Source organism: Rhea pennata, chromosome 14 (assembly GCF_028389875.1).
Source record: "Rhea pennata isolate bPtePen1 chromosome 14, bPtePen1.pri, whole genome shotgun sequence".
NCBI lineage: Eukaryota > Metazoa > Chordata > Aves > Rheiformes > Rheidae > Rhea > Rhea pennata.
The window spans coordinates 4143322-4156550 of record NC_084676.1 but is presented as its reverse complement, the minus strand read 5'-3'; the positions used below and the strand labels follow the sequence as shown (position 1 = coordinate 4156550).

The window sequence follows — 13229 nt, the reverse complement described above, 5'->3', positions numbered from 1 at the left end:
TGGATGGGGATGCAGCGCAGACTTCTTGTTGTGTCTACTCAGAGGATAATTAAAAGGCTTTAATTTCTACAGCTTTCTCTTCAGTCCTCCTAGCAGCTCATTTGCTTTTTCTGTACCCCCAAAAGATCAGAGTGCAAATTCCTTTGTGTTCAGCCTATGTATTTTCTGCAGAATTTGGACAGAAGACAAATTGGAGCTCATTTCGTTTGTAGCAATTGATGGAACCGGTTTCTAATGCTGAAGTTGCGATCCAGCTGTCACCAGAAATACCATAACACCAACCACTTAAACTCTGGCTTTTTCAGTTCATCAAATAATTTTTTATTCAAATTAGTTGTAGACCTTAGTGTATAATTGTATTATAGATTTTGTCTGATACAATCCCAAACTAGCTGCCGAAAGGGAATCCTTCTTTCTATGAAGGCCGCTGCATTTGGAGTGTTTTTTAACTGCAAGAATTTAAACCGGAGCAACCTGCCCAGTCAGACCAGCGACACCGTGCTGTAACCACAGCGTATGCCGTTCAGAGGCTGCCGTCTTTCAAAATCTTGCCCTTTTCCTGAAGGGAACAACTGAGGTGCCTAGAAAATTAAAATTTGCCATTGCAACAGCAGTCTTTAACTTCAGGGCTGGAGCTCGTTGGTGAGCGACTGAGTTGGGACCTGCTGATGGAAACAGGTTTAACCATTAACGCTGGGCAGGAGCTGTGGGTGCTCAGCCCTGAAAAGCGAGCTGTAAGTTAGCTGTATAAAGTAAAGGATTAGCAAAGGGATATATCCCTTAAACTGTGGTGTCAGGGTTTCACTGTAGTTGCTATAATCATAATAGCTAGTTTTTATTAAAACAGTAGCCTGCTTTTATTATATCTGTATCTTTGGGCCTGCTGAACATTGTAGCATCTTGGCTCATTAGGAGTTTTATGGCTTTTTTTCTTTCTTCTTTCTTTCTTTCTTTCTTTCTTTCTTTCTTTCTTTCTTTCTTTCTTTCTTTTTTTTTTTTTTTTTTTTTTTTTTTTTTTTTTTTTTTTTTTTTTTTTTTTGTGAGAAGTTGAAGCCTTTTTCACATAGTGGAGGTTTGGGCAAAAATTCTGTACAGTGTGAAGACCAATCCAGCAGTAACGTTTGGCATCAGAAATGGTTGTCAGAGTCTAGCTCATTTAAGCTGCTTTGGGACGTTTGGTCTCAGGTGACTTGTCCAATGTTTCCCAGGAGGAGAGCGGGCAAACCGGGGGTAAAACCTGCCCGCTGTTCTAATATCAAGCTGTTAAGATCAGTCGCTTCTCAGCTTTTCTTTCTCCTTCCTCCTCCCCCCCCCCCCCCCCCCAGCTAAAATAGAACTGAACCCTTTCAATCCAATCCGATTAAGAAATTCAATTAGCACTACAGCTTGCAGGGCAATGTTATCACATTGACTTCTAATGATGCTACTGTGATGGATTCTTTTTCTTTTTTTTTTCCCTTTTCTCAAAAAAGAAGAAGAAGAAGAAAGAAAGGCGCTTAACGTGTATTTATTAGCTGCTTATGTGATGTATGGAGAAAAAAAACCAAGACCACTATCCAGACTGAAAGGATAAGCTTAAGCTTAGTATTGACTTCTCTGTAGCTGTCCTCCCTAAGTGGAATAGCTTGCCTTGTTTAAGGAAACACCTGCTGGCTAATACAATCAGCCGGCAGACTCCCAGCTCAGGAATCTCCTGGCTGTGGGGACTGACTGCAGCTTTCAGCCACCTCCGAAGGGCTCGGTGTGAGCAGCACTTTGACTCGGCCTGCAATTAGGGGAAGAGCTAGTGCTGTACGCTGCTTAGCACGGCAGGGCGCCAAGGGGTAGCGGAGAGCTCTACGCACCAGCTGTTGCGCCTTCGTCGCCTTTCCAGCACCACCCTTGCTTCTACATACAGGTTACGTCCGTGTTGTAGTTCTCTTCTTGGAGAGGTCTGTTAACCCTGCCACAGTGGAAAAAATGTCTAACTATTTTTTTTCTGTTTTAAAAGTCTCTCTCTAAAATAGGTGTTTGCAGGTATTTAATGCATTTGAAGGGGAAAAAAGAAAAAGTCTGCAAGGAGTCTTTTCTTCTAGCATGGCCAAGATCACCTTGCAGACTGTGGCAAGCATGAGGAAGGAAAGCACACTCTGTCCTGCTCTGCTGCCTGCTACATCCAGAGCGATACTTAACTTGATGCGTCGCCATCTTTGCCAAGCTGGAAAAAAAAAAAAGAATCCAGCTTGTAGTGATTAGAGATTTTTTGTTTCCAGTTTTCGACATTTTGAGTAACTTTTTGCCCCACAATAGTTTCCTCCTGCTAGAGATGCTAAGCAATTATTCCCTGCTTGAAACGTAGGGAGCAGAATGACTATTTCAGATCAGCAGGAGCTTGAAACAGATTTGCTTTAGGTTCCCGATATCATTGGCTAGAATCGGGTCTAGCGTAAGCCCGTGCTTGTCCCGAGTTTGACAACAGAGGCAAAAGGACACGGTGCCAGCTCCACCCGGACACGATTAACTTCCTCCGCTGACCGAACCTTCTGGATTTTAGCCACAAAACTTTAGCTTTTTCTGTGTGATTCAACAGATGCATCGATCAGTGTAAGCTAGGACAACTCAAAAAAACAGACATCCTGTAATTAGTGCATGCCTTTTATAGACTCAGGTACCTAAATGTGGACTGGTAGTGTGAGAAAATCTTAGTGCTTGGTCAAAACTTCTTTGCTCTTAATTATTCTTTCTTTTTTTAAAATTCCTTCTGTCCTTTCTGATGAAGTTGTGGCTTCCTAACAGCAAAACTCTACTCTAGGCTTTGGTTCTAGTTAATGAGAAGTTGGTGGAGTTTAAGAATTAATTGAAACAGCACTACTTCATTTTTCTGGAAACTTTTTTTTTTTTTTTTTTTTTTTTTTTTTTTTTGTAGCCTTCCTGCTTTTTTTGCTTTGTTCTTGTTTGATTTGGTTAGTGAATTCCTGCAATGAATAAAGTTTCTTAAGACTATCTTAAGGCAAGGTCGTCTTATTTGGTGTTGTTACAAGTGCTTAAATCTAAGGTATCAATGACAAGATCTTATCACTATGTATACATATTTGACAGGGGGAATAAAGAAGGTGGATGCAAATTCTTCTCAGTTGTATGCAGTGACAAGAGGCAATGTTCACAAACTGAAAAACAGGAAATTCCATGTAAACATTGGGGAGGATTACTGTAAGGGTGGTTGAACCATGGAACAGCTGTTCAACAGCATCAAATCTTCCATTAAATGGAAGATCTATGATCAATGCCATAACCTTAGTGAAGTCAGGCTGGAAGCTATATGGTCCCCTCAGAGTGTGTAAAGGAGACTTGAAAAGTTTGAAAAAATGCTATATCTAAAGAAAAGTCCCTCCTCGCTTGGCAGGGAAACTGTATGTTATAGCTGCTCTCCAGAAAGAAAGAACTGGTTGTGATTCAGTGGCGGGTGGATGGCAGTCTCTGAAAGGACGGGCAATTAGACTTGTAACAGTGAATTGTCAAACGGTCGAGGACGGTGGGAGAACTGTGTCATTCGGCGATCACTCGGAGCCCAGGAGTCTTGCAGATATTTACTTCTCAGCATCATGTCAAAAAAGCCTACATACACAACAGCTACTACTAAATGCTTTAGAGGTACGGCTCCTTCTGATTTCCTTTCCCAGCCATTATCATAATTACGATTGCCATTGTTAATGTAATCGAGAATTTCAAATGCATACAGTATTTTCTAATCTAAATCCAATGATGTTCAATTAGTCTTTGACATGCCCTATTCTTGTTACATGGTTTTGCAGAAACCAACAATATTGTTTTCATTTGTGTAAGTCCCTTAACCCTCCTTTGTACTCTGTCTTGAGGTTTGGTCTTTCTGTCCTGGTGGTGGTGGTTTTCTCCACGATGGAGTGATCCTGCGTAGGTCTTTAGCCTCCTCTTAGTCTGAGACCATGCTGTCTGTTCCTTCATAATAAGTATCCAACTGTTGTTTCAACTTCAGATGACCTTATGTCACTGTATGACCACGTAGTCTTATTCTAAAACTGTTTCACCTTGTAGAAACTTGGAATACTGCTGCTGAAGTAGCGTCAATGCTTTGGGCTCCGTGTCCAGCGAGGGCACTTGCTTTGCTTTGTGTCTTCCAAGTCAGCAGCGACGCTGGCGTAAGTTTTGGACCTGTTTCTGAAGCCCTGCTGTTGTCAGCCTCAGCAGAGTAGTGTTATACCCGTTTTGGAAACCCTATAGGAGCTATCAAGCATGCAGGGGGGTGCACAGTCCGTGCAGGGCAGCGCAGCATGCTGCCGGGCAGATTACGACTCTGTTAGCAAAGTACCAATGCGCTACTAGTGCCTTCCCCATTAGCAGAGCATTTGCCTGTGATGTCAGGCTGCTGGAGGATGCCAGGAGAGGTATTACCTTCTCCAGCATTAGACTGATTTTTTTTTGACTCTGATATATGCACCTAGCTTGCTAAGAGAGGTCCGTAACTGAAACCTGTATGGAGTATTTCTCCTGTGCTGCTGGTGGTGTAGAGAGTGGCCCAACTCACTGTGAAATACTTGCTTCTGCATTTCATCTCAATTCTGCCCTGGGGAGTTTGAACTCTTATTTAGCAGGAAAACATGAGTGATGTCTTTTCTACAATTTCTAGTTTCTGTTAGAGCAAGGCTCCCAAATGCAAAAGTGACCACCAGCTCCAGAATTTTGCACCGAGGCGCTCGGAAATAGGCCTGTCGCGGAAGCATGCGTAACATCCTTGCAGAGACCTCTGGATGCAGTGTGGGTGGGATGGACGGGCGGGGAACACGTATTTTGAATAGTTTTTCCTTTCTTTCTTCTTAACAGAAGACCAATGTATTTCTCTGCGGTGAGCCTAGGTTTGTGTCATCCCACATGAAGGCCGGTGTCCATCTGCGCTCAAATTTGTGCAGGTTTAGGGAAGTTAGGTCCTCAGAGGTGAGCAGCCTGATCCCTACACCGGCCAAACTGTATTTTCCGAAGCATGGATTTCCTTCCCCCCCACCCCCAATCATGACATGGGCAAATTAGACTTTCAGAGAACAGTTTGAAAATGGGGGCTTATATGTGACAAGAATGTACGATGTGAAATGTGTGGTACTGTTGTTTTCAGTTAATTAGAAACTTGAGATCTCATTACTAATAAAGCTTCAGGTTTCTGTTCTTTGAAGCAGGCAATTTTCCAATCAGACATAATTACTGAGTAAAGCTCTTTGGCTGGATCCATTAAGCTTCCCTCCCCTTTCCCCCCTCCTCCATTTTCCTCATGTCTTGGCCTGGAGACAGTAAAAGATGCGGCAAACCTCCAATAATTACCTGAATGGCAGACATTTAATAGCTTTATAATGTATCTGAGTGAAGGTTATTAAATCTGCTGTACTGGGTTTTCCAGCTACAGCTGTTTTCTTCTCTCTCTCTCCTTCTCTATAGAAGAACCTCAAAAATTCTCAGTGCAAAAGGGAAAGTATTGCTTTCCAAATACATGTTAATTAATTGTCCATTTATATTGATGCCAGCCATAATTCATGAAATATTCTTATAAAATGCCTGCCTTTGAAAGGCTCTTAGGATAGACCTCTGGAGAAATAAATGCTCTTTATTACAGATTGCCTGCCTCTGTGTCCGTTTAAAATTATTGCTTTCTTTTGTGCAGTTAGAAATTATGCATTTCAAATGGCTTCCTTGGAGCTTACTGCTTCATTAGTGCTCTGGTCTGTCTGTAAGCGGTCTTTTACGCTCTTGGTTGTGACTCGGAGTCCAGAGTGAAATTCTGTGTTGTATTTATCGGCATAGCGTTGCTAAAGCAAAATACAGTTGTCTGAGAATTGGGCCCTGGGTGTACTGGCTACTAGCAGAAGAAATACTTCTTGAAGCAAGCCACGGTTGGGTGGTGTTTTCTTCTTTTCCCCCTAGACTGCTATAGGAAAACCCTGGAAGGTAAGTGGTAAGACCCCAAATGTCTTGTGATAAGACCCGAAATGAGAACCGCTGCGTGCGCTGCTGTCGCTGCAGACAGTAGCTGCAGGTGGCCTGAGGAGCGTGCTCCGGTACAGCTTTGAGAACCAAGACGCAGAAAACTCCTCTGGCATAAGTATTACGGAATAAATCCTGATGGCCTCGTATCCAGCTGTCTTGTGTGTGGCGTTGCAAGGCCTTTATCGTGGTCCCAGCCAGAAATGCTGTTGGAAAGGGGTCTGGAGTGTCTTTGTGTATCCGCAGGGATTGCCTAGCTGGTGTTGGGCAAGGGCCCTGCTTACTGTACAGCTGGGCTTTAAATTTCTGTGGCTCAACCAGTATTTAGGGTGCACTTTAACTGAAATTCCAAAATAGAAGTATGTTTCCGTGCAGCTGCAAAAGTGAGAATTGTTCCTTTTGCCCCAAGAGGGACCTGCTCCGTTCTGAGTGCGTTTTGGAACCAGTGAAGTGACTGGCTTTTAGACACTGCTCTAACAGCTGAGAATACCCCCTTCGGTTACCTTCATCTGGAAACTTCAGTTCCTGCTGATGTGTGTTCTCTCCCTTTCTCTAATTCTCATTTAATCAACAATGGACGCCAACAAAAACCTTGCTGCCAGAGAAGTATGTTTTTGTTCTGCCAAATCCATTCAAAAGCGAAGTGGTTTTGAACGATTTTCAGAATTCCTTTGCGGTGCTCTCACTACATCTGAAATTTTTTCTATTCTTTTCTCTTGCTTTGCTGGAATTCAAACCTGCCGTTCCTAACCCCGCAGAGACAACAGGTCTGGTCCACCTGGCCCGGAGCCCGGCAGCTCTTCTGAGCAGCTCTGGCTGGCGTCGTCTTTCCTTATCCCTCATCCGGAGCGAGCCGTTGGCAGCGCGGGCTGGAGCACCCACGCTCAGGCAGGGCTTCTCCCTGTTGTCATTGTCATCCTCCCCTTCCTCCTCCCTTGCCCCAGCCCAGCATGATGAGCCCATTTATTGCTATGTGCCTACTGAGTTCAAGCTCTGATTGCTTTTTGCTATTGCTTCTTGAGGGGGAAAAATATATGTATACGTGTATATATATTTATGTAGAGTTTATGCAAAAGCTCGTCTTTAAGACAGCCCTTTTATTCTGCTGCATGGTCTATTTGCTGCTACAGTCTTGCTCTAAAATGAGATGAATTTGCTTCTCGCGTTCTCAGCGACGTGTGTCGGAACAGTTCTTCACACAAATACAGTATGTCCTTGCCCTGAAAGCTAAGGGAGGCGTCATTGCTAATCCGCTTATCTGCTTTTCTTGTGTCATGCCAGAGTTTGCTCCTGAAGAGTCTTTTGAAGAGCAAATAGAATTTGCAAATTCTATTTACTTTTTCACTCAAATGAGTAGCTTCCCAATGAAGTTAAGCCCTGTTATTGTTCAGAGGAGAATTTGTGGAGAGCTTGTGGGTTTTGCATTAGCTCCACAAACAAAATGCTTGGCCGTGAGATACAAGCCTAATACTGCTTTCTCCTTCGGTGTCTGTTTTTCTTTCAGTGCTTCTGGGTTTTTTCCATGATGTGTGTTCTAGGTTTTTTGTTGTTGTTGTTTTTTCCTTTTCCTTCTCTCTGTCTTTTCATCTCCAAAGCCAGAAAAATTTGTTTGTTATTTGCTTGAGTAAGAGCAAAGGACCTCAAGAACTGGCCAAAAAGCTGTAATGAGCTCTAGTGCACCTGCCTTGCTCCGAGTTTTGACTTCAAGAGCAGGGTCTGTTCAACACGATTGCAAATGGGATTGAGAACCTACTAGACCTCGCAGTGATATCCCTGAGAGTGCCAGATACTGGCCTCTTTTATCACCGTCTGTCTGTAATATCATCTGTGGAGGTGACAGAATTGCTCTTGTTGGGTAACTACAGATTTGAACCAGGGATAACTGACTCTAAACAGCAGTCCCTCATTTACCCCCAGAAGTATTTGGACGCAGATAAAGGCTTTGCATCTGTCCTGTTGTCTTCTGAGCTGCTTTTTGAGGTTGCGATAGGCAAACTCCTTGGTTTTAGTTTTCCTCTGTGACTTTGAAATGCGTTTTGTCCTCAAGATTGATCCAGCAGAATGACATATTTTTCCTACCAAAGGCAGGAATCTCTATTTAGGATGAAAAGAATAACCAAAATAACTTTGACTGGCACATGGTGTGAACAAACTGACTTTTATCTGATGTTTCTCTCTCCTTTTTAGTCTCGGTTTATCGCTCTGTTTTCAGTGTTTCCTCCAGTCTTTTGTTGTTCTCGCTGCATGTTCCCTCAGTTTTGAGGCTTTCTGAAGGATAAGGTAATACAATAGTAGTCAAGGAACAGTGAAGTTCTTTAGCCTGTGGTTTTGAAGAGGGAGGGAAGAAAGCAAAACGCACTGTAGCGAATGAGTCGTTCCAAACAGCATTGAAATAACCGCTCTGAGGAGCGAATAAAACGAAGGTAGGTCCGTGGGTAAATCTGAGCCCGAACAACTTCCTTGAAGAGGTCGGGCAAGATTAATCGCTGTGCAGACAGCCGGAGTGTGCCCAGGTCAACCGCCCTAGACCTCAGCAAAGCTGACTGCTGGCACTGGCTTCCCTTCAGCCATCAAGGCAACGCTTTGCTTTTCTCTCAATTTCCCTACTAGGATTTTTTCTGTAAAAATATTCCAAAACCTGTGTGTGAAAGCTCTATGAGAGTAGTAGTGGTAATTATCTCTTGGCCTTTAGTTAATAAATAAATAAAAATTAAATCTTTAAGAGTTTTCCCACTTGTAATGTGTGTAGGCTTAAAAAGCAAGTATTTCATAGGTTGTGTGGATGCTTTCTCCCATTTCTTAGTAGTTTGATAATTCTTTTTATGCCCTGTAGAAATTTAAAGCCCATTTATGCAACATCGTCTACAAACTGTGTCATTTATCAGTGGGGGGGGGGGGGGGGGGAATATCCCCAGACTTACCATGGGGAGGGGAGGTTCTCAGGGCTTATTTCCATTTCATTGTAGCTGGGAAATGGAGACCTTGGTGTCAGCTTTACTTCTTGAGAAGTAATCCTACAGTAGAAGAAAGAGTTGAAGTGCCTGTACAGAACATAGCAAGTAAATGCTTTCCTAGTTGATAAGTAGAGGCGAAGACAGATCTGTGGCTTGAATTTTAAGCAGAAACAAGAGCCAAAACCTCATTTTGCATTTTTCCCTCTCTTTAGTGAGAGGAAAGAGAAAAGAGGCAGAGAGCTGAGCTGATAACTCAAAAAGCAGTTAGCTGTGAAGCGGAATTCAGCATCCCTCCCTGCAGCCAGTGGTTTTAAGGGGGAGTTGCAACATCGTTCTCCTTGTCTCTGAAAACCTCAGCCTTTAGTATTTGAGTCTGGATTGAGTGATACAAGGGTTGGGAGGTGTGACCAGGGGCTTCCTGTCTCATCATCCTCTCTGCTGATTTTGGCAAGCGTTGGCCATGCTGGCCAAACAGGGTCCTGGAGAAGCTCTTCAAGGCACCTCAAGATACTTGGGTATTGCTACATCCTGGATGCAGTGGGTTTCCTTGCCCAGAAGGCTCACGCTGCTGGGCGTTGACCTGATCATGGGAGTCTAGTACGGATTAACTAGCCTTGTTCAGGCCACTACTGAAAAGGCATCGCCGTTGTGGGTAACGGCGGCTGGCTCTGGGTGAGCCTGCAGCTGCCGAGCTCCCTTAGGTTTTTTGGCGTGGGGACGGCCACGGGAGGCAGCTGGTTCTCAGCATGCAGGGCCCATGCAGCGGCTCCGTGGGACATCGCTGCCGCCGTTCTCACCCTTATCGGGGCAGCCCCTAAGCCATAGCCCGAGGATGTTCTGACTGAGGTCGGTAGCTTGTCATCTAATTGCGCTGCAAGTGGAATTAGTTGGAAGGGGAGGCTGGGAGCAGAAACGAATGAAATGAGAACGTGCAACTTCTTAATGAATTAGATTCAAGATAATTAATTGGCCAATTGCAGCGACTTGTTAGTTCCCCAGTACTGGAACTACCTTTCCCCCGGTGGCATCTTTCATAACCAATTTCTTTATTAAAATGAAAATGTTAGACTAGACCTCCCCTAAAGTGACAGCAAACCTGTATCGCAGCATGTCCAGCAACTGATGCCTTGCTGAGCACTGCTATGTAAATAGGACCCCAGTTTGGGCAGTCTCTGAAACAGGGGAGCCAAAAAGGTATTTCCATCCTGGTGGAAGAAATGTGGGAACTGAGTGTGCAAGGGTGAAACTATTTTTCAAAAAAGCAATCTTCGAAGTTACACCAAGGAGACCCGGGGATGAGATCTAGCCTTATCCCAAACAGCTTCCTGAAAGTTGTTTTCTTGGATTAAGGCCACAGTTGATGGCAGTGTATGTTTAGTAGCTTCCATTTGTTATGTTGTATATATTTCTCTTTCTTAATCCTGTTTTAAGACTCTAAATGTGCCTGTATTGTAACTTCCTAGTGTTTCACAGCATTTAGCTGTGAACATTTATCCTCTTAAGAGCCCTCTGAGGAAGCACCACTAGTCCACTTGCAAAACGAAGGATGGAAGCTCAGAGTTGCTCATGGATATGTACCTTCTTTCTGGGCCCCAAAACTCCTTGGAGGATCTTGATCTCCTGTGGCTTGGCCATGCTTACACAGCTTCTCCCCAAAAGAGCAACCAGGTTTCCAAAGTCAGGTTAGCATCCTACTGTGGACTGTTTTTCCTGTCATCTTCTCACTTTGCCTGTCAGGAGAAAGCAAATTAGAGCTTCTGGCGTGGTGGAGCTTAACGCCAGTTAAATGTGGCCAGTGAGGTGGAGCAGAGAGAGAGCCCAGCAGTAACAGAGTAGAAGCCAGAACATGAGTGACCCAGAACATTTCAGCCAAGCAGGGCATGCTTATTGAGGAGAAAATGTCCACTTCAGTATCAAAGAGCTGCTGACTTAAATATGCCCAAGAGGAAAAAAGAGGACAAAATATGGCACTATCTTCAAAGCCAAACTATAGGTATTCTGTATAGGTATTCTGTGGCTCTTCAGGCAGAATACAGCTGTGCAGAAAAGGCCCTCGGGTATCTCCCAGTTCGTGTTGCCAGTTCTGATGCATCTGTAGCCAGCCCTCACCGAGTACCCCCGAAGCCCTCTGGTTTCCTGAGGGTTCATCTGTTTCTGTTGGCGGGACTGAGCAGGAAGAGTTTATCCTGCCCTGCTGGTGCAGGGATATGCTGGTGGGGGTCAGCATCCTTCCCCTAACTCTGCTGGATGAATGAGATGCTAAAGAGACTGCTCCTGTGAAGGCTTGAGCTTAACTTTGGCAGTCTGCAAAGCAGGCTGCAGTCTTTCCCCTCTTTATGGCAGGGCTTTCCTTTCAAGTAAACCTCCTGTTTAAGATTTGCAGGTTCAGGTTTTATAGCACGGTTAATTCCCCTGTCTCTGTGCTTCTGTGTGCTTTGAAATTCTAGCAAAGAAACTTAAACCAAAGCCTAGTCTTCCCGTGGCCTGGAATGGCGTTGTGCTATTCCAGGCAGCAGAGCGTCTTTGCGGTCAGCGCTGCCCTAAACAAGTGATAACCAGAGTCCTCAGCTGGCAGTTAAACTTACGGCTGTTGTATGGGATTTCCAAGCCTGTGCACTGTCTGCTTACCCCTTGGAGCAGAGTTATTGCATAGACTGAACAGATCGCATTGAATAAATACGCTAACTTCACCGTCACTTTCTGGAGTAAAAAGAGGGATATTTTTAGTAGATTGGAGATGATGCAGCAGGAAGATGCAATCACTCTCTTAACCGACTTTCAAGGTACTGTTCTGTTGTTTAGGAAGATATATTTTCCCCCCCCCCACTAGAAAATAGTTTATGGCCAGGTCTGAAGAAACATAAATATTAATGCTTGCTGGTACTTAGATGTGTGTGAGAGCTTTATGTCCTAACAGCTAGAGACTACCTACTTGGTATTCAGGAGAGAGAGGCAGGAAATGTATTTTGTGCGTGTTAGCACAAAAGATTTTTAGCTTTGCAATCTGGGCAATGAACTAAACGCTAGAAAATTCCTTCCTGTTCAGATCAATTATTTAGCAGAATCCATGCCAATTTGCCTATGTGCTTATGTGTGAAATTGAGTGTTTTTCCACTCTTTCCTGTCTTGATGATATTGGAGCAAGCAGCTGAACAGGGCTTAGTGTGCTGTGTGGAACTGGATGATTCGCAAATCTTGCAAGTAGTTTTCGGGCTCGTAAAGCTAGTTTGGATTCACATTTTCTTTTCATCCTCCCCAAAGTAATCATGACGAATGCTTGAGATGCAGATAGGCGTGATTCTTTTAATCTGAAAACAATCTTTTTTTTTCATAACAAGCCTGTATAACAAGTTAGGCAAAGCTAGGTAGGAAGGTGCTAATCTTGCCAGCTGAGCCTTTGTTCAGCCTGTGCCCAGCCTGTAAAAACTGTTTTTTAGTAGGTGAATATCCTGCGGAAGAAAGGATGAGGAAGAAGAAAACAAACAACCAAAATGTTTTCTCAGTAGGGATCATCCTAGTTTCCGTATGCAAACTAAACCTTTACATAGTTGCTTTGATGAAGAATCCTAACTTGTTTTGTTGGTTTTTCTCCCAAGTGGGAGAAGACCCCACAACGTCTCTCCTGCTCTCTGCAGCAGAACATGAGTCAGCAGAAACCCCAAAGCATCTGGGGTAACTTCACATAAATGTACAGACAACTTACCAAACTCCTGTCCCAGAAGCCTTGCAGACCACTCCTAGAAGTCTGAACTGGCAGGATGATTTCATGAGCTGCCAGAACTTGAAGCGTTTTGTTCTTCCTTTACATCCTGAAAGTTTTCCTTGCCTGCTGCTTTTTTTCTGCAAACAGAGAAGAGGCCTTCAAATTGAAGGTAACTGTCAATGGTTTTGATACTTGCCTCTTGAGTAAAGAGTTAAACGCTTAGATGCTTTGCCATCTTTTTCTTCTCTGGAAATGGAGGAAAAGCGAGATTCAGCTCTAGAACTTACCAGTGCTTTCATTTACATTTTTTAAGCTCTAACTGGAGGATAAGTCTTGTATCAAAATGAGTTTATTGTAGTACGTGTTTTTCTAGTGATTAACAAAGTGATGATTGTAATTAGCTACTTCCTGTGAATGTAAAATGCTTAAGAACATAGAAAGCTTCAGCCAAGGATTTTTTCAATGTACTGAAGTGTTTTGTGTTTTAGATGAACTAAACGATCGTCTCCAATACCTCCAGACATAATTTGGCATCACTGCTAGATTTTGAGTTTGTTCCTTGCCTGAAAGAGTCTGAACTGAATAAGTAC

At 43.6% G+C, this 13229-nt stretch overlaps 1 protein-coding gene across 4 annotated transcripts in view; it reads left to right on the top strand.

Moving 5' to 3' along the window:
• Positions 1-13229, top strand: part of KCNIP1 (potassium voltage-gated channel interacting protein 1) — a 249576-nt gene that overhangs the window by 174611 nt on the left and 61736 nt on the right. The window contains exon 3 of one of the 4 annotated variants that reach the window (XM_062587164.1): positions 6743-6754. The exons of the other annotated variants lie outside the window; for them this stretch is intronic. Within the exon in view, the coding sequence (XP_062443148.1) occupies positions 6743-6754 (12 nt within the window). The remainder of the gene's footprint in view (positions 1-6742; positions 6755-13229) is intronic. 4 annotated transcript variants of the gene reach the window in all.